General features: G+C 52.5%; 2 protein-coding genes across 23 annotated transcripts in view; both read left to right on the top strand.

The window, feature by feature from the left end:
* The window catches only part of ANKS6 (ankyrin repeat and sterile alpha motif domain containing 6), a 67,871-nt gene extending 65,857 nt beyond the window's left edge, over positions 1–2,014 (top strand). For 21 of the 22 annotated variants that reach the window (XR_006589138.1, XR_006589141.1, XR_006589140.1 and 18 more), the window contains one exon: positions 585–2,014. The gene's annotated coding sequence lies outside the window, so the exon portion shown is untranslated. The remainder of the gene's footprint in view (positions 1–584) is intronic. The other variant, XR_006589124.1, reaches the window with a different exon arrangement.
* Positions 2,015–7,441: 5,427 nt separating this feature from the next.
* The window catches only part of GABBR2 (gamma-aminobutyric acid type B receptor subunit 2), a 352,196-nt gene continuing 338,714 nt past the window's right edge, over positions 7,442–20,923 (top strand). Inside the window, exon 1 of the mRNA XM_045042557.1 lies at positions 7,442–7,777. Within this exon, the coding sequence (XP_044898492.1) occupies positions 7,457–7,777 (321 nt within the window). The 5' untranslated portion in view covers positions 7,442–7,456. The remainder of the gene's footprint in view (positions 7,778–20,923) is intronic.

The raw sequence follows: 20,923 nt of genomic DNA, 5'->3' as shown, positions 1-20,923 counted from the left end.
TAGAATGTTTTGAGCTGTGAGGACATGATTGGAGCCAAGTTTCAGAGAGGTTTGTCTGGCAGGGTAAATGCAGGGTAGGTTGAAGGGTGAGACCAGAGGTGGGGATACAGGTGAGACTTGCAACCGGCCCAGCTGGGGCCAGGTGGAGACAAAACCAAGGGGCCCCACACGGATCCACATGATCAAGTCAGATTGTGAAGGGCTAAGGCCACAAGGCCATGAGAATAAAAGACCCACAATCACACACAACAATATGGATAAATCTCACAAACGCAACGTTGAGTGAGAGAAGCCAGACACAAAAGAGGACACAGGCGGTGATTCCATTTTGTACCAAGACCGAGAAAAGGCCCAGACCAATCTACAGGGTTAGCAGTCAGGATGCCGGTTACCCCGAGGGAGGATAGTGACTGGCAGGGACCCAACGGGGGCTTCTGGGTGCTGGTCATGTTCTGGTTCTTGGTGCTGTTTATATGGGCGTGTTCACTTTATGAAACCTGACTGACCTGTGAATTAAGGTTTGTGCACTTTCTGCCTGTATGTTGTGGTTCGATACAATTAACCCCCCTCTCCCCACCCCCCAGTTCGGGACACAGAAACTGGAAGCAGGGGTCTAGAACGGAGGAGCCTGCAGGAACACGCAGCCACCCAATGCCAGAATGAGTCGCAGTCCACTCAAGAGGCTTCCCGCAGTGCACTTGGAGCGGGTATGAGCAGATGAAGAAAGGAATGAAGAACTTTCTCACCTCTGGGCCTATGACAGAGGCACACCAGACGTATTGGTGGAGAATGACCAGCAAACAGAAATAGTGGGGCGAGCATAATTACAAGGGAAAGGAGAGATGAGGAGAATCTCAGGGGGCACCTAGGTGCATTCAGTGAGCCCATGGAGTGCCTGTGAGGGCAGGGCGGGAAACTGTGGATGGGATCCAGGCAGAGCAACTAAGCATCCTTTGGGGGATGAGTGAAAGGAAGTGCAGAGAGCGGGGGACACAACCGAGTCTGGGAGTCCTGAGAGGCTAAAAGGGTGAGGTCAGCAACATGGAATTTGGGTGTTGACCCTCAGTGGCTTTCTAGAAGTCCTGGTTTTACAAATGCTGTGTGATCACACAGAGAAGAGAGGGATGGATGGTCCCTAGGCGTGGATGTGGGTTCACCACCAACCAGCCCAGCCACACTCACCCGTAATCGTGGCTACTAATCTGGATGCCCTTAACAGTCTGGAACATGGGGACATAATCACGAGTGAAATGTTTTGGCCCTGTTCACAGGCCCCTGCGTTAAACTGCTGGTCAGCAGGCTCAGGGAGATCTGGCTTGCTGTTCATCTGAAACAGCACAACAAAAAGTCCACAGAGAGCAAACCTGGGGCTCTTAGAGGACCACAGTGTGATGTGGCTGCCGGCAAAATGCGGGTGACCCCAGACTGCAAGGACAGCAGCCCAGAGGCCTGAACACAGAGGGATGCTCCTGTTATTCTGTGTGCTTCTTGGTCCATATGGAGGGCTTGTGGTCAGTTCTGGACATCACTCGAAGAAAACCATGAGCAGACTAGTGGCCAGGGAAAGTTGAGGAACCTGGGGACATCCCTCTGAGGAAGAGGTGACTTGGTTGGGGGTGGTACGCGGCATTACTTGTGAGCTGTCTTTGGTGAAGGACACCATGGATGAGGGAGAGACTCCAGCAGCAGACTGGGATCCAGAGTGAATGCCACAGCAAGGCTGACTTTGGTGGAGCACACAACTGCCATCGACCGAATAACGGCATGGGAGCCTCAGGAAGCACTGATCTTGCCACTGATCTGCTGGTATTATTACTATAATTGTTATTAGTTGCATGCCTAACAAGAGCTAAGTACTGTGTTAAGTACCTTACATGCACGTATGCATTATCTTACTAAGGGAGTTAATGATATGAAAAGTGCTCAGAACAGCGCCTGGCACACGTGAGTACTCGAAGTACATTCGCTGTTGTAATTATTTAATCTTCACAATAAACTTGCTGTGAAAGAGGAATTGTTTATTCTCACTTCACAGACAAGGAAACTGAAGGTCAAGAGAGTGAGCGACTCCCCCAAAGTTGCACCACTAATGACTGGTAAGCCAGACTTTGAGCCTAGGACTACCTGCTTCCTAAAGTTTGATGAGTGGTTAGACCAGAAACTTTCCCGTCTGGCCAAGGTTCTGTTCCTAAACTGTACCTCTTGTTCACTGATAACCCCCTTTGTAAAGGATCTTATTGTTTGTGAAACCTGTAAATGAGGGGGGCTTTTGGCCCCCTCGCCAGTCTGTGTCCTTTTGAAGATGCTCAGTTATGACTAAACTGCCTGCCTATGTCTGCTCGGGGATGGTCCAGCCGATATGGAACAAGCCGATATGTCCGTCCTTCCTCTGTTGTCAAATGACAAAGAACACGGGTGGACGGAGTGGCTCCGGGCTCTTCTGGTCGACCCCAGGTTCGGCCTCAACTCCGGAAGGGTTTGGTCATAGACTCTCCCCAGGCCAGATGCTCTCCCCTGACACCTCAGGAGGAGGGCCAGCTTCATCTCTGTTTTGGTGAGGGACCCTGGCCAAGTCATTTTACATTTTTCTGGTGTTGAGCCTCAGGGGCGTTCTTTAGTTCTTTAAGACTATTAACTTCTCAGTCATAGAAGGGCATCTTCAAGGAGAGGCATGTGGAGTAGAGAAATGTGCAGGAGTTTGGGGTCAGACAGACCGGGTTTGGGCTCTGTCACTGTCTCTGCCAAGTATCATTAAGCATGGTATTTAATCCATCTGGACTTCAGTCTTGTAGTTTGTGAAACTGGGATCCTAACACCTATTTTTCAGACAGTTGTGAAGATTAAGATGATGCATACCAAGGTGTCTGGCACAGAGTAGGTAGGTGTTTAATAAATGGCAGCTATTATTATTACTCGAACTGTGTCACCAGACCACATTTGATGCCTGAAACCCAATTTTACGGTTTAAAAAACATGCCTTGTGAGAAGAGAAAAGCGACTTAGATTCATTCAGCTAATCTTTTTTGGAGCCATCATTCATAACTTATCCATTAAAAAAAAAAAAGAACGGAAAACAAACAATGTATTTAAACAAAAAACCAGCTGAGCTACTTGGTTGACAGAAGCACTTCAGTGTAAACACGAATAGGAAATAGGTGGGGGAAAGAGAAGAAATACATGAGAGAGGTTTGTAAGATGGCTTATGGTTTTGGGGGGTTTTTGGTTTTGTTTGAAGAAAAAAAGTACAAGAAGAACTCCCTGCTGTTGGAGCAAGAGCAGAGGCAGACATGGATGATGGGATCGATTGGGAACAGGGTGTTGGAAACTGGAGCCAGTCCCTGGGAGGAGACAGCTGCCACATGGCAGATCCCTGCCGCTGGCACCGGCCTGGCAAGGGGTGTCCAGCCCTGCCTGGAAAAAGGACAGACAGCAGGGGGAAGCCTGGTTATCCTCCCAGGGTCGGGATCCTGCTCAAAGACAGCCAGATGGACCCTGGAGCCCCCAACATCCTCTGAAAGAGAATGGGCATCATCTTTCAAAGCAGCCCCAGCCTCTAAGCCAGGGTTTGGAGACTGGCTTCTGGTTCTTGTGTGTAGGGAGAGGGCGTGGGAGAAAGTATTGCTAAGACGAGAATTTAAGCCATACAGACCTGGGCTGACGCTTTCTTAAGTCTTTACTGAGTCCCTTGTAAGGTAGATGAGCCTGTAAATCAGTGTTTCCCACAGTCCTAGGACTTGGCATCTGCTGATGCATATTATTCCATTAATAATGAGAAGAACAAGGGCACCTGGGTGGCTCAGTCGGTTGAGCGTCCGACTTTGGCTCAGGTCATGATCTCACTGTTTGTGGGTTTGAGCCCCGCATCAGGCTCTGCCGACAGCTCGGAGCCTGGAAACTGCTTCCAATTCTGTGTCTCCCTCTCTCTCTGCCCCTCCCCTGCTCGTGCCCTGTCTCTCTCTGTCTCTCAAAAGTGAATAAACAGGGGCACCTGGGTGGCTCGGTGGGTTAAGTGTCCGACTTCGGCTCAGGTCATGATCTCACGGTCCGTGAGTTCCAGCCCCGCATCGGGCTCTGTGCTGACAGCTCGGAGCCTGGAGCCTGTTTCAGATTCTGTGTCTCCCTCTCTCTCTGCTCCTCCCCTGTTCATGCTCTGTCTCTCTCTGTCTCAAAAATAAATAACGTTAAAAAAAAAGTGAATAAACATTAAAAAATTTTAAGACTATAATGAGAAGAACATTAACCTAACGGCTTCTGTTTGCGCCCTGGTTCCTGCCACTATATGTGGCTTATTATCAGCCTCCTAGCTGATCTCTCTGCTTCCACCTTTTTCACCTTCCCTCGTTTGTCAATGATTCTTCACTCTGCAGCCAGATTGATCCTGTTCAAATACATCGGATCGTGTCACTGTTCCACTCAATACCCTCAGTGGTTCCCCAGTTCATCAGGTGCAATCGGTCCTACCTGATCCCGGCCTGTCTTTGACCTTGGGTACTGCCACTTTTCCCTTTGCTCACTCTACTCCAGACACACCAGCTTCCTGACTGTTCCTTGAACATGCCAGGCACACTCCTGTCTCAGAGCCTCTGGCCTTGCTGTTCCTCCACCTGGAACACTCTTTGCATGTCTTGCTTACTTACCTCTTTGAGGTCTTTGCTGAAGAGTCACCTCAGTATGTCCTTCTGTGACCCCCTATTTCAAATTGTAGCCCCACTCTGTCAGTTTCAACCCTCTTTCCTGCTTTATTTGTTCTCCAAAGCACTTTTCACAAGCTGACATGCTAAGATGTCTCCTTACTATTTCTGTTTATTATTTCTCTCTCTCTCTCCACTAGAATGTAAATTTTATGAGAGCGGGGATTTTAGTTTGGCTTGTTTATTCTTGCCTCCTCAGCTCCTAGGACACTGCCCAGCACATAGTAGATGCTGTAAACCATTTGTTGAAGGAATGAATGATTATTATAAAGCAAGAGGCTGGACTCCAGCTGTAGGGGGATATTGACTCAAGGCTGGTGACCGAGGCAGAAACTCAGACCTAGGAAGCATGCCAGGAATCCAGTTATCCAAACTGAAACACAGGCCAGGGTAGGATCTGGGAACCAGAGGGATGCCCAGGCATTAAAAGTAAGCATGAGATCAGAACCTGGCCTGGAGCCAGGCCGACGGAGAGTGTTGAAGCTGGTGATCTTCAGGTCAGGGCTGGTCCCAGCCACATGTCTTGGGGCCAGGTCACCCCATAAGTGGGGACAGAGGGGGCTGAAAGGCAGGTTGCCGGGCAGGGCCTTCAACCACTTAGTAAATGTCAAGCAAAGTTATCCCAGCTTTCAATTTATTCCCAGATGTAGGTGTCAGTGGATAATCCATATTGGCATGGCTTACAAGGAAAACACAAATGACTAAGGGAAAACAGGAAAATGCTCCTTCAGAGACCTGAACTGAGAAGTTGAGGAAGGGCAGATGCCTGGAACCTATGACCAGGAGGATATCTGTCATGTCAAGTGAGACACCAGCTAAGCGAGATTACCTGTCATCTGGACCGTTTTTGGTTTTGTTCGTGGAGATGCTCTGGTGAACTCTGCCCACGCAAACCCTCCAGCTATGTGCAGCTCAGGAGCGGTGTCTGCAGAAGTCTAGAAAGAGGAGTTGGGACAGAGAGAACTTGGCCTGGGTTCCCCAGAGCTGTCCAGGGTACTCTCGAGGAGTTGGGCTCAGCCTCTCCTCTCTGTCCTCATACTTCCTGATAATCTAGCCTGTGATTCAGGGCTGTCCCTACCTCACTCCAGAAGAGCAAGGCTGTGGACATCATCTGGTCCAACTCCTTCACCACATACCTAAGAGAACGGAGGTTCAGAACAATCAAAAGTCAGGGCAGCGCCCCTCCCATAGGGGAAGTTGTTCCCTATCCTGGCTCCCACTGCACTATGCACAGAGCTCCTGCTCTGGGGTCCGGTCCTACCTTGGTAGCTCTGTGTACTTGGACAAGCTGGAACCTCTCTGAGCCTCGGTGTATTCACCTGTAAAGTGAGGATGATAAATACAGTACTTAGTTCATTGAGCTGTTGTGAGGATTACATTATAAGGCATGTAGGAAATGTTCAGTGAAGGTTAAACTGCCAACCTTGTTACAAGGTCGTCGATATGGTCCACAATGGCGGGTTCAAGCACAAGGATGTTTTCTCATTTGATGTCCTACTGTCTCCCCTCATTAATCACCCCTTGGGATTTTATATTTTAATGACCTACGATTCCTATTCTTCAAGCATGGAGGGGCTAGGTCAGATCACAGGACTTCTTTGCGTAAGGTTAGCCAGGGCAACCCAGCCGAGAGGGCCAAGTCGAGGGGAGCACGGATCTGCTCTGGGCGGTGATCCCACCGGAGGGATGTTGCTGGGCGGAGCCCTTTGGGAGTGGGGACGCGGGGAGGTCAAATGCCTGGAGGGGGCGGTAGCACCCGCAAGGTGTGGACCCTAGTCTCTTCTGAGGTTGGCAGGGGACGGCTTCTCAGTCTGGTGGGGAAAGTGGGGGACTCTCAGTCAAGGCCATAAGCGCCGGATACCTTAGCACCAAGGGATGTTCGAGCGCCGGTGGCATCTTTGGCCGCCCCTTCGGGCTCGGTTAGGGCCTCCCCAGACACCCGCGCGGAACAGAAGAGCATAAGGCTTCAGGTGCCTCTAGGACGCCTCCGTGGCGCGCAGTCAGCCCAGACCTTCCCAGTCAGACCTCCAAGCAGCAGTCCCAAACCACCGTGCAGGAAGCGCTCGGCGGAGCGGCGGCGGCTACTGCGCGTACCAGCACGCAGTCCACGTTCCCCCAACCCCCGTGCCCGGGGCGCCCGGGTCCCCCGCGGTGCGCGGACATCGGCCGCCCGCGCGGCGGAGGGCCGGGGGCGCGTGTGTGCGTGTGCAGGAAAGGCGGCCCTCCCCGCGGCCGCCCCTGCGCCAGCGCCTCCCCCTCCCCCGGCGCGCACGGCCCGTCCCCGTCCCCGGAGGCGGCCCGAGCCGCCGCGGAGCAGCTTCGCCTTCGCCTCCCGCGTTTCCTGCCTCCCGCCCTCCCCCGGCCAGGCTCCAGGGGCTGCCGCGGAGCGGCTCCCGGCGGGAGAGCGGCTCAGAGCGCGCACGGGGGCGGGCGGAGGCGGCCTGGTTCGCGGTGGCCGCGCCGGAGAGAGGCGCGCGCGAAGACGCCGGCCCCCCTCTCCGCGTTTGCTCTCTCGCTCCCCGCCTCCCGCACTCCGCTCGCTCCCACCCCTTCCCGGCGTGATTGATCCGTCACGGGCGCCGCCGCTGCCGCCGCCGCCGCGGCCGTTCTGAGCCGAGCAGGAGCCGGAGCCCAAGCCGGAGCCGGGGCCGGGGCCGGGACCGGCGCCATTGCGCGGGCGCCGCGGGGAGAGCTTGGCGCGGGGCGGCGGGCCGGGCCAGGCCATGCGGGCCGAGTGAGCCGGCGCCCGCAGCCCGCGGCGCGGCATGGCTTCCCCGCGGAGCTCCGGGCAGCCCGGGCCGCCGCCGCCGCCGCCGCCGCCGCCCGCGCGCCTGCTGCTGCTCCTGCTGCTGCCGCTGCTGCTGCCGCTGGCGCCCGGGGCCTGGGGCTGGGCGCGGGGTGCCCCCCGGCCGCCGCCCAGCAGCCCGCCGCTCTCCATCATGGGCCTCATGCCGCTCACCAAGGAGGTGGCCAAGGGCAGCATCGGGCGCGGCGTGCTTCCCGCCGTGGAACTGGCCATAGAGCAGATCCGCAACGAGTCGCTCCTGCGCCCCTACTTCCTCGACCTGCGGCTCTACGACACCGAGGTGAGTGTCCGGCAGCCCGCGCCGTCGGGGATGTAGGGGGCGGTGGGTGAGGGAGTGCGGAACCGAGGGAAGCTTTGGCCCTTGGGCAGAGCCCCGATTGAGCCACCCGTGCCTGCCGAGGGCACCGCGGGCTGGTGCTCAGTGCTCACCCCGGAGTCCTTCTGGGCTTGGCTGGCACAGCTGGTACCAAGATTTGCTGAGCCTCTCTCTCCTCTGGGATTTTGTCTATGTGTGTGTTGGTGTGGGGGAGGTGGATAGAAGACTGGGGTTTCCTTTGACCAGAGAAGGAGTGTCGAACGTGGGGACTGGACCCTCTAAAAGGCCTGCAGGGGTTGCCTGTCCAGGTCCCGTTGGTGGGGATGTGGACTGCCGGGTGGGAGGAAGAGGCGCATTGACCGCAAACTGGGCCACCCGGGGCCAGAGAGGCCGAGTCCTGCTCGCGGGCCCCCAGGAGAGCCCGGCCGCGCTTTGAGGTCTGGAGGGCCCCGGGACCCGAAGGGCCAGAGCGCGCAGGAGGGCTGGGCGCGTGGTGCGCGCTGGCGGCTCGGAGCCCGCACCGCGCGGGCAGGTGTGGGGCCGCTGGTTCTGGAAGGCTGCTGCCTGAATGTGCCCGGCGCTGCCTGCAGCCGGAGCGGCTTAATGGGGAGACTCCCCCTCGGTTTAGTTGCTCAGAGAGTGCCCTGAGCAGGTCTCGCTGCGGACGAGCGGGGGTGTCCGGCGGCGCCGCTGCTGTTGGCTCTGCGACTGCAGGCGCAGTTTCTCCCGGCGCAGACTTGAAGCACGGACTTGGAGCGCGGCAGCGGGCTGGCCCTCCCGGCCTCCTCCGAGGGGAGCCGCAGAGCCCAGAGCTTCGCATCCCAAGCCCCCTCCTCACGCCCGCAGCTCGGGTTCTGGCTGAAGCCCAGCGCGGACCTTCACCGTCTGCAAGGCTGCCGGCGTGCGCCGAGGGGGCCTGGAGGAGCGATCGTCCGCCTCGCGAGGTCGGGTTTGCGAGTTTTTCCGGACTGAGGGAGCCCCTACGCTCCTGCCGCCTTGAGACGCGGCCTGAAGGGGGCAGTGATTTCCTGTGCAGTGCGCTCTGTTGGCGCCTTCAACACCGCGCCGAGAAAGCCTGGCCGGGAGCTGAGCTTGACCCTGGCTTCCCGGAGCTCCCCGGGAGCTTCTGCTCCAGCCCAGGTGCAGAACCTTTAGAGAGGAGGTTCACGCTGCCGCGCTGACCATGCAGTCTAGGCTCCGCTGCTTTCCTGTCTGACCCCCCCCCCCTTTTTTTTTGGTCCCCTGAGAAAGAGCAGAAATCTGGATTGCATCTTATTCCCCGCCTCCCCCCACCTTCACTGATGAACCAGCCTGCTCTGCGCTGTAAATAAAAGGTGAAGGAACGGGTGGCAGTTGGTGGCGGTGCGCACAGGCTGCTGCAAGCGGAGAGGCTCCCTCTGCCCCGGGAGGATGCAAGCTGGGTGGCTGAGCAGAACTAACCCGGTGTGGAATTATTTCTGAATGACATTCCCATCGCCCTCATCTTTGCCCTAACATTTCAAGTTCTCTGGGGTACCTGTCTGGCACACATAAATGGACACGGCCATGCAATTGTATCGAGGCATGTCCTCTCCCCACTGTTTCTGTTGCTTCCAAATATATTCTTTCAGAAGGGACAGGAGAGAGCCGGCTCTTTGGAGACAGAGACATTTGTAGATAGGGCAGCCCCACTTGCATCATTACTAAATATTGTCAGCTGCATAATGTTTTCATCATCAATTTCTTCCCTTCAGAAAGCTTCCCTGAAAGAGATTTCACATTAGCTTGTTTGTGGCAGCAAAGGGATGGGTGCTTGGTTTCAGGGTGCGGGTTGAAGCTTTTACATTTATTTTTCAAGTGCGTCTTGATGACTTTGTGAACGAGAGGGCCCAAAGTCGAGAGAATGAGGCTTCTTAGTTGGTGGGAAGATGCAGGAGGCCACGGGAAGGGGGCACGGGGTAATCTCAGAGCAAGGGCTTTGGGGTGGGTCAGAGCTGGGTTCCAGTCAGACACCAGTTGTCTCCCCGCTGGGTGACCTTGAGTGGGGTATGTAATCTGTCTAAGCCTAGATTCTCACATCTGGGAAAGTGGGGTTGTTACGCGCACTCTGTAGGGTGGTGATGTGATGCTTAAGGGGAGGGGGATATCAGGCCCGTGTGGAAAATGCCTTGAGCTGGCAGGCCCGGCAGCCAGGGCTCTGTCTGGCATGCTGTAGGCACCAAGGAAATGTTTCTTGCCTCCGTTCCTTCGTTTTCCCCTGGCCTGGATCCATAATAAGACGTTGCTGCTTTAGGTGTGATCAAATGGCCACAACTAAATATCAAGACCGTTCGTTTTGTTTTTCTCACTTTGGAAGTCTCATGTAGGGTCAGTGAAGTGATCACCAGAAAGAAAAAGAATTCTGGCTTACAAGCAAACACGTATGTCATCTCCTGCCCTGAGGGGCCATGTTTGCCAGAATGCCCAGGTGATATAATACTTAATTTTTTTCAAGTGGCCCGTCTTCAGAGTGCAGGTACTTTCTTGCTGAGCTGAAGTAAAAGGGATTATCAGCGTGGGTAATTGCAGCAAAATCCACAGTGATCTGAAGGGTGTTTGGGCCTGCGTTACAGTGTCTTGGGCCTGTTTTCTTCGGATGGGCCATCTTTGCGGATTGTGTATACTCCCTAATCACTTCCTGGCTGTGTCACTTGTCTGTAGACTTGGACACAAGATGGATGTGGTGAATGGATTTTGGCTGGCTTTGCTGACATCAGCTGTCGTCAATGGCCAGAGACTGTGGGCAGCCAGGATGGACCTTTGTCCACACAGCCTTCAAAGAGATGGAGATTTACCAAGTAATGGGTTAATCTGATCACTGGGAGAGCCTGTCTCAATAAAGGAGCCTCCTGCACGGATCTCTGTCGATTGACTCTCTTACTGTAAATAGAATAGCAGTAGAATATTCAAAGCCCCACTTAGTGGCCTTGTGTTTGTAAAAATGAAACATTCCAAGGGAGCATCTGTGAGTTAGGACCTCTTTTCTCTGCTGCAGATAAAGTCATTTTGGCAAATACTCTTTTATGTATTCCAAAGTAGAGTTGAGTATATACAAATACAAGCGGGGACAACTGAATATGCAAATAAAAGGAAGCAGCAGATACCATTGGGAAGCATGGAAATTACTATACCAAGAACCTGGGTTACTGTAATTTTGAGTATTAAGTTTTAGCTCTGAGCTTCCTGGCAGTCAAGGTAAAAAGGTAAAAATGGTGGATTACATTACTTACATGTTTCATTAAAAGATTCTGAAGGACAGCGTCTTTTTAAAAAAGTTTTGCAGGAGATTCAGAGTCTTCTTCACATGGTTGTTTCTCGTTCTTTGGGAGCTATGTTAATTAAATAATAACCAAGGAATGCGTTAAGAAATAATGTTGGCTTTTCTGATTTCATTAAAGTAATGTGCATCTTAGAAAAATTGAAAATTAGAGAGGAGCATGAAGAAAAATAGTATTTGCTCATAATCCACCTATACAAAGATAATTATGCCTAATAATTAGCATTATTCTCTTCCAGTCACCAGTTTTCACTATTTTATGTACTTGAAATCTTGCTTTGTGTGCACTTTTATATTTTGTTTCATTAAGTTAACATTGTATTATGGGTACTTCCCCATGTTCTCAGTTACAGTTTGGTGGCTGTATACTGGTCTGTCCTGTGGGTACACCATAAATATTAAGTCATTCCCCTATTGTTCAATTTATATATTTTCCCCCTTGTTACTATTTTAAATAATTCTATAATAAACTTAGGAAACATTTAGGGAGCCAAAGGAGTACATTCTAGGTGTGCACCTCTCAGGAAGTCTACCCTGATGCAGGGATCCAGCTTCGAAAACCCAGAGAAAATCTAGTGATAGGTGAGCATGACCTTTTCTTGAGCCGCTTTGCCAAATCCGTTGTCTCATTCACTGTGCTTTAGAAAGGGCCCAAACAACTGTTGGATGGAGGCTGAGCTTTTCAAGGATGTCTGAGTACAAGTCTGCAGGCATTAGGGGAGCGCCTGCTGTGGTTGCTGGTGCCTCAGAAGGGGGCCAAGCCCAGCTCTGGGTTTGAGAGAGGAGCCGGTGCACAGGGGAGAACAGGGCAAGCACATATTTGTCATTTCCAAGGTAAGATAGAAGGCGATCATGGTAATGACTGCACAGTTCTGCGACTATTCAAAAACCACAGAATCATACGCTTGAAAACAATAAATGTTGTGATATATGAATGATATTTCAATGCAGCTGTTTTTAGAAATAAAAGGATATAAAATTAACCCTTTTAGGATCAGACTGTCTCTTCTCTGTGGTTATAGCCCCACTACCCAGTATGGTACCTGGCCCTTAGGAGGGGAATTGTTTAGGATTCATTGCAAGTGAGAGAAACCCCCTGTTAACTGGTTCACATGACTGAAAAATCCTGGAGTGGGCTGTATTCATATTCAGGCATGGCTGAATCCAGGGACTGAAATTATACACACACACACACACACACACACACACACACACACACACACATATTTAGAATTTATTGTCAAATTGGTTTTCGTACAACACCCAGTGCTCATCCCAACAGGTGTCCTCCTGAATGCCCATCACCCACTTTCCCCTCTCCCCCCCACCGTCAACCCTCAGTTTGTTCTCAGTATTTAAGAGTCTCTTATGGTTTGCCTCCTTCCCTCTCTGTAACTTTTTCTCCCCCCTTCCCCTCCCCTCTGGTCTTCTGAAGTTATATTTTTAAAAAAATGTCTCTCTCCGTCTCTTGGCTCTGATTTCCTCTGTGTTTGGCTTCACTCTCAGGCAGGCTCTACCTATGTGGTGGCACAGGTGGCCCCTACCAGCTGCACATTTACACACTCCCAGTTTCGAAACTCCAGTAGTGTTTCTTTCCCAAATGTTTCAGTAAAAGTCCCAAACTCAGCTCTCATTGGCTTGAATTGGGTCATGTGTCCATCCCTGCACCAATCACATGACACTGATGGGTCTGGGACATCAGCTAGCCTTTCATGGAGGGAGAGGGCAGCGAGGTCAGCCCTGCCCAACCACATGGGTGGGGAGTGGAGAAGAGATGATTCTTGAAGGACATCAGAGGCTGTTAAAGGTGTGGATGCCGGTGGGGGGGGGGGGTGTCTGATCACAGATATCCATAAAGGCAGGCATGTGGCAAACACTACATTAAAGAAAGAAACCAGAGATGCTAAGGGCATTAAGAGAAAGGGAAGATCATATCTAGGTCAAGAGAGGCTTCCTGGAGGAGGAGAAGTCGAGGTGGGGCTGGAAGGGCAAATATAATGTTGACACAGAGAAGCAGGGACTCAGAGAAATGGAGGTTCGATCCCAGGAAGGATCCTCAAGATCAAAGGATAGAAGTGACAAAGTGTGAGGTGTGTTTGGGGATCACTGACTTGTTGTTTTCCCCTGAGCGGCGGGCTTGTGGAGGGATAGGTGGCCTAGTGGTGGGTGTGGAAGGCCTTGAATAACATGTCAAGAAGGCTGGACTTTATTCTGGAACTGTGATGTGCCGTGTGTGGGTGGTGGTTTCGAACATGGATGTGACATGATCAGGGCCAGAGGGAATGCAGCGCTGAGATGGTAGACAGATGAGCCTGGAGACAGAGAGGCCAAGAAGCTCCTCCAGCAGTTGAAGGGAAGAGATGCTGAGGCTTGAGCGGAGGTGGAGAGGCAGGGTGAGAGCTCTTGGAGGGGAATGGGCAGCACTGAGACCCGACGGGGCTGGAGGGGCAACAGAGAGGGATCCATGGAGGGATCGAGTGGGAGGGTCTGGTGGGCAAGAGTCACTGATTCCAGGCACTGCATTGTAGAGGAGCAAGGAGAGAGCGTCCCTGTAGGGGTGAGGCTGAGCACAGAGTGCCCAATTCCCTTTCTAGACCCCTCAGCAACCTGAGCTCCTGACACCTGTTGGATGTGCTCCTCAATGTATCAGGAGACCTGGGTTTGTGTCCCTGTTGGGTACCACTTATCTGCTTGGTGACCTGGGGCAAGCCACTTTGCCTCCGTTTCTTCATCTATAAAATGGGGCTAACAGATGAGACCACCCTGGGAAAGTAATCAAATCAATGCTTGGTACACCATGAGTGCCCAGTAAATATTCGCTGCTATGTTGTCAGTGTTGTCACTGTCATTCCTGTACCATATGGGGACAACTATGCTGACCTCACGGGGCTGTAATAAGGAATACATATCACGGATATGGAACCTCATGACATGATATAAATTTAAAACAGTGTTATCTGTAATCTTGTTTTCCAATGCCGTGTGGCTGAGGGGGTGTTAGAGAAAGAGGATGCGAGCACCTCCACGGCTGCCGCAGACACTCCCGGCCTCTGCCTCAGTGCCCTAGTGCGACACACTCTCATTGGTAGAACTTTCTGCCAGGCCCTGTTCTAGGCTCTGGGACACAGCGGCAGATGTGACACAAACCCTGCCCTCGAGGAGCTCACGGTCTAAACAGGTGGTCAGGGAGACAGAAAGCATCGCACATGGTGTGAGCCAACCACGGTAGGGGTCAGTGGAGGACGCTGGGGAAGGCGTCCCCCTTTCGGAGGCACCTGTTTGGTCGTTCCCCGTGTCCGGTTGTGAATGTAAGTGGCTTCTCATTGCTTACTTTTTTGGTTATTTATTTTGATTGTAGGCAGGTGAGAAAATTAAATGGCATGGTTCACCCAAAGAGCATCTGTATTCATCTGCTCGTTAATTTTGTTCTCATTCTGCAGGCTTATGTAACGATGTGCCGTGAGGCTGGTGAGATGCCTTTCTCTCTTGTCCCTTTCTAGGAACAAGCAGGTGCATCAGGCTGAAGCCATGGGAGTGGGAGCCCCAGATGGGGTTGGCGGTCTGGGCTCTGGTGCTAGGTTAGTTGTTAAGACCACGGGGAAGTTCCTGCTTCTCTCTGCAAATTGTAGCAGGCTTGAGGATCTCTGCCCCGTTGTGAGCACTGTGAAAGCAGGCGCTGAGTGTGTCTGGCTCCCTTGTGGTCCCTCCAGGCACAATCTCAGAGCCAGGCATAAAGCAGGGGCTCAATAAGTATTTATTGAACAAACCAATAGATCTAAAAGCCTGGAACCCAGCTCTCTGGCCGTAAGAGGATTAATGGGCATAGTTTTAACAAATTGAGGAGGTGCTCTGAATGCCAAGCCATGTGGGGTGAGCTTCCTGCTTGCTCTTTATTTATTTGTTCATTTGGGTTCTTGATATCTGGTACTTTCAGGGTCCCCGTAGTTGTGGAATGCAAAGGAGAAAGGTTATTTGTTAGATGTTCCAATAGAATACGTGCAAAGCTGACGTCATCCTCCTGTCCCCTGACAAGCATACATAGCATCTTCCAAGATACACCAGAACCGAGGACACAAATACTTGCCAGCATCTGAGAACTATTATGGTTTCAGATCGGTTTATCGGAGCAGTCCTCTAAACCGGCAGTTGGTGGGTGTAGGAATCAGGTTGCGTAGTCCATTCCCACCTCCAGGGAGCATGAGAGCTGACAGAGGCTGGACTGGGCTCTGGTCCTAGTAGAAATTGCAGGAATGGAGCCAAGCCATCAGCCAGGGCGAGCCAGGTGCCCTAGCAGCAGGTCTGGGTATAGTGAATGAAGAGGTGTCCTGGGATCCCCTCAATCGCAAGACTTATTCCAGGCTCCCTGCTCCTGGGCAAGACTGACTTTCTTTTTTAGAGGTGACCATCTTCCTGATCTGGTTTTGGTCTGGACCCCAAATCAGATAACCAAGTTCATCAGTGTTAGAATCATGTGCAAAACAAGAGTAAATCCGTTACGAGATGAGCTCGGGGGCCTGAGAATTCTCGAGTAAAGGGCATGAACGTGGTGACACCTTTTGGGGGCTGATTGGGGAATTCTTTTGCCAGTTTTCTACTTTTCCAGTCTTTTTGAATAGTCTCCAACGGTCGAAGGATGAAGTGTCATTGTCATCTAGAAAATTGGTGGTGGATCCAGAGTACTGAGTAAATGGATTCATCTGTCTTCATCAGTGCCCACGTTGCGCAGCTGCTGGCTAAAGCAGACCCCTCTCCTGCCACTTGGCAAGGACATCATCAGTCACCATTCAGATAAAATCTAGCCAAAGAAAGATTCTGTGGAGTGATGCATTATTGCTGCTCTCATGGCGCAGGGTCAGGAGGGGGCAGAGAGAAAATGATATTTTCACACTCTGCTTATGATCCACTTGACTTTGTTCAGAGGGAACTGATTTTGAAAGCAACAGCCATCCTGATAATAATCACTATATTATCCAAATCACTTTGTTTCTAGGACTACCCATTCACTGAAGCTTTTCTGAGAATGCCCAGAAATGTTTCAGGAAGTTAACTGGCGGACAGGGACCCGGAAGCCCACTCCAGGGCATACGGTCAGAGCATCATGCTACGGTCCTGGGCTGGCTCAGCAGGGCTTCGACTTTGACAGGAGAAGTGGCTCGCCTGTCACTCTACTCAGTGTCCTCTGGGGGCCCGGCTGACGCCTCTGAGCTCCTTGCTGGACTCTGCGAGTCCCAGAAACATTGGCAAGCCCTTGGAGAGCTGCTAATCTTGTTAGAGAAACAGGAAAAGGAAATGGAGACGTTTCTTTGCAAGTGTGTATGTAGGTGCAGAGGGACTACCACAGCAGCCATAACTCACCTTTACCCCGCGCTGAGCGTGTGTCGTCTCTGTGTCGGGTGCTTTGCATCACTGGCTGATGTAATCCTCTCAACGACGTGATGAGGTTGGTACCATCCGCGCCTGCACGGTACAGGTGAGGCGTGGCGAGGTCACGTGACTTACGGAACCCGGCAACCAACCAGGTGGTGAGCTGGGATTTCAGCCCGGGCGATCTGACTTGGATGTCTCCTGCGTAAGCACCCAGGGAACGGCGTCTTCCTGTAGTTTTCTTACCTTCCTCCCATAAAGGCAAGTGGCACGTGTTGTCAGTAGCTGATGCTTTTTTATTTTATTTCCGCAAACTTCACCCAACCGCTCGTCTCTCCGTCTAACTCGGCCCCACCCTCTCCCATTTCCTTGTCCACCCACTCAGTCACACACACAGCCCGGCTGCACTCTCTCCTCACTTCTAGCACGTCTGTCTACACACCTGGCTCGCAGAGATCCACGCTCTGCTTCCCTTGCACCTGCGGAGCTTGCCACCTCCTGTAGTGTTTACTTGGGGTGTCAGTGTTTGTGTCTGTGTGTGTCTCTCCCGGATCACCTCGCAGGAGCAGTGCTGCTTCCGTTACGCTTGGAGCTCAGTGCCAGGCCTGGGGCTGGGTGCGGGGCATGTGCGGATGAACCCACAACAGCCGTGCCCTCAAAGGCAGGCAGCAAGGCCTCCTGGGATCGTTACCTAGCAGCATGAGAAGGGCGATGGGTTAGGCCAGGGGCAGGTGCAGGGGCTGTCCCCGAGGAGCAGAGGACAATTAGGACTCTGATCAGGCGGCCTCCTTGCCTGATACCCTGCAGGAACTCAGCTTGTCCTGGGGGTAGGATCAAAACTTCCCCTGTGGCTTCAGAGGCCCTGCAGAGTCAGGCCCACCCACTCCCCAGCTTTGGTGCTGCACGCTGTCCCTTCTCACTCTGGGCCTAGACATGTGTCCCGTCAGTTTTTCAGGTGAGTGTGTCCTCCTCTACCCTGGCCCAGACAGGGCCTTTGCACAAGCTGTTGCACTTTCTGGAACACTTTTGCCACCTGTCTTCATCTATTAGATACCAGATCAAGTAGGCTTTCTCTATCTTCCCTGATTGGGAAGAATCCCCTGCCCTGTTTTCTCTGAGAACCACAAACCTTTCCTTTCTAGTGCCTACCACGATGGCAATTTTACGTTTGTTGGACTGTTTGATCCCTGTCGGGCTTCCCTGTTCCTCCAGGGGACCATGAACTCTGTAAGTGCAGGGGCTGTTCTGTTTTGGCTCACTGTAGTGCCCAGTGGTTTCTGGCACCTAGTCAGTGCTCAGCAAGTATCTGTGCCACAAATGGATGAGTGCGGAAGGATTCCTGGGGCCAGTCTGCATCTTCAGATGTCTTTCTGTGTGTTTTCCAAGGCCTGTGCTGTGTCGGGGAGTCGGCTGGGCACTGTGGAAAGCCCATAACGTTTGGAATCGGACGATGTGCGCACATGTGTTGGTGCTGCTCCCCCGAGCCTCGGACTGTCATCTGTGGAATGGGGATGCCATTGTCTCAAAGGGCTAATTTGAAGGTTGATGTAGAACATTCACATAAACCACTGAGCACACAAGGCACATGCAGTGGGCACCCACTCAATTTTACTCTCACTTTATTACAATGTATATGAACATGTGAAATGCTTTGTTGTCACATTCAGTGGGGGACCGTGTGTTTGAGGCCAACGAAAAAGAGTGTGATCTGTGTGTGAGTTTCATTGAGTGGGTTTTCTATGTGGTTGTTTCCAACCCCATTCATTCCTAGGAGGATTTGACATACTGAGAGCTCGGTGGTGAATTTCCCCGGCCCTTGGGACCAGGCTGTTGTTTCTGGTGAAGTCCTCATAGTTCTGTGTTGTCACTGCTGGCTGCGAGCTGGGCCAGCCCATGAAGACAGGCATGTCATCTGTTGGGCACCTGCCATGTCCCAGTGCCCAGCACAGAGCCTGCAGGCGCTCGGTGATATCTGTGAGTGGATGAAGGTGTCTGTGTCCGAGCACCTAGCATGGCCCCTGGCACGTTGTAAGTGCTTAGCAAATGTTGCCTGCTTGAATGGTGCTAAATACAAAGTAAAATATAACAATTTTGGATAAAATCACAACTGAGCCTCTAAATGGTGCAGAGGGAGAAGACGTTATCAGGCATCTGTGAGGAACGGATTGCTTCAATTGAATAGTGGATTTGAAGGCAAGAGAGAAACGTCCTGGTGTTCCTGTGTGATGAGACACATTTCCCTTTAGGCTTAAGACAGCTCTTTTAGCTTAGAGGGCAGGGCGGTTCAGTGAGAAGGGCTCTGCAGTCCACATGGATGTCCTGTCTCTGATACTCGGTGGTGAAGGACCTTGAACTAGTCATTTAACTTTTTACACCTTAGTTTCTGTTATCTATAAAGTGAGAATAATAATAATGCCTGCCCTGCTCCTCCATGGAGAGGTAATTGTGTGAGGGGGGGAGGGCAGAGAAAGGGAGGGAGAGAGGGGAAGAGAAATAGATTAAGTGAAAGGGTTTACAAAAGTTATAAAGAGTTACAGATGTAAGATATGCCTGAAACTAAGCACAAGGAGTAATTAATTCTGGGTTGTTCTCCCAGGGCCTTTGGCTGTTTCCAATAACATCTTTATAAAAGACACTGAGATGTTGTTCACGCGGGTGATTCATTCAACTTCCTAATAAAGAAGGAAGGCATAGTATTTGATTATAACAGTGTGAAAGCAGATAGGCAGGGGGCTGAGGTTTTCTGACCCTAGCTGGTACTCTTACGGAAGCATCTAGAACAAGAGGTAGTTGACATGTCTTCCTCTCAACTGTCAGATGTCAACTGTCAGAAATCGAGTCCTCCATCTTGGGCAGGTGTCACACGCAAGACCATCCAAAGCCAAACCGTGTAACGAGGGGTCCCAGTGTAGAAATTTGGGGGCACGAGATTGAAGGCTGTTTGCTGTAAGAAGTAATTTGGGGTCCAGGCCAGCAGTGGGAGCCCAGCGCTCAAATCAGAGAGGGGGTTGCAGGTTTGGGGGCGGGGGCAAAGCCTGGCACACCAGCTTGAAATCTGAAATGCCAGACCTGGCCAATCCATGGTAGCACAGGAGTGCTGAGCTAATAGTATGTATTTTCTCCAGAAGAGCTTTGACTCTCCCCAGCAAATGTAAGGGTATTCAGTTCATACCTGAAGAGTGCTGGGCCAGGCAGTGTGGAGAGGAGCGTGTGACTTGAGAAGTTCAGGGGTCCTGGTAGCCCCCAGCTGCCACATCCTACAGGTTCCTGTGGATGCTGGGTCTTCAGATCATCGATTGGCTTTGCTCTGGCTGCTCATGGTCCTCTGGAAGCCGTGGCCTCGACTGGCCCTAATTCTAGCCTTGTGGCTGCACGGTGGCGAAAACCGAGGGACACGTTCTTGCTGAGGTCCTTCCGTGCGCTGGCTTTGTGCCAGGTGCTTTCCCACGTGCACCCGAGGAGGCCAGGTGTCCTAGAAAGAGCTTGGTCTTTCAGCCAGAGAGGCCAGATCCAACCCTCAGCCCTGCTGGGTGACCTTGGGTGGTCACTTCTCCCAGCACCTCCCTTCTCTGTTGTGCAACATGGAGGTTTGATAGCAGACAACTGGTGTTATTTTGAGGACTAAATAAAAGTGTATGGTGCCCAGCGGGTGCTCCACAGATGCCACAGAGTGGAGGTACCCAGGGGGTATAGGACACACTTCTGTGCTGGTGTATGGTCAGGGCAGAAAGTCGCACGACTGGCCTCTGAGAGTGGCTGTGGTTTCCGAGGGTGAGGACCTCTGTTGTGTTTAAGTTTGGCTCATCTGGAAGGCCCCGTCACTGAACGCTTGGAAGGCCGGGCGCTTGCAGTTGGGGCAGGAATCACTAGAAGGAGGTCCTGCTCTGGTCTGGCTCTGTACTCAGATGACATTCTAGAAGCCCCTTCCTTACTGTTAGGAAGCTGCCGGGTTGCTGGGGTCAGCAGCCCCATTGTCTGAAGAGCACAGGGCCTGTGGAAGGAAAAGGAAGGAGGCTCTGACTCCCTCTCTCTGGAACTTGACATTGGTAGAGCGTCTGAGGAGTGCCGGAGTGCTGAGCAGGGTCTGCTGCAGGAAAGGGCCAAAAAGAGCTCCCAGAGAGTGTTTGCTTGGAATGGGGGTGTGGGGTGGCCAGGGCAGTCTGGTCTGGAGGGGAGAGCTAATGCTGGAGTCTTTCCTCCCCCCGACCGTGTAAGAGGCCCTGGTACAAATGCAGACTGCAGGTGCGGAGAACCATAGCCCTCAGTTTCCATCTCGGCTCTGGCACAGCCTCTGGCACTCCTCTGTCCTGGGGTTGACTCCCTCGGGGGGTGGGGTCCAGCCACAGTTTCAGCGGAGACCCCTGGCCTCTGTGGTCTCCACAGCAGCAGGTGGAGCTGGAGGGGCCGAGGCCAGGAGAGGGCTGGGCCCGGGGGCACCTGGAGGGGTGCAG

This window comes from Felis catus, chromosome D4, assembly GCF_018350175.1.
Source record: "Felis catus isolate Fca126 chromosome D4, F.catus_Fca126_mat1.0, whole genome shotgun sequence".
NCBI classification, from domain to species: Eukaryota; Metazoa; Chordata; class Mammalia; order Carnivora; family Felidae; genus Felis; species Felis catus.
Note: the sequence above shows the minus strand (reverse complement) of the source record. Positions and strands in the feature narration are given on the sequence as shown.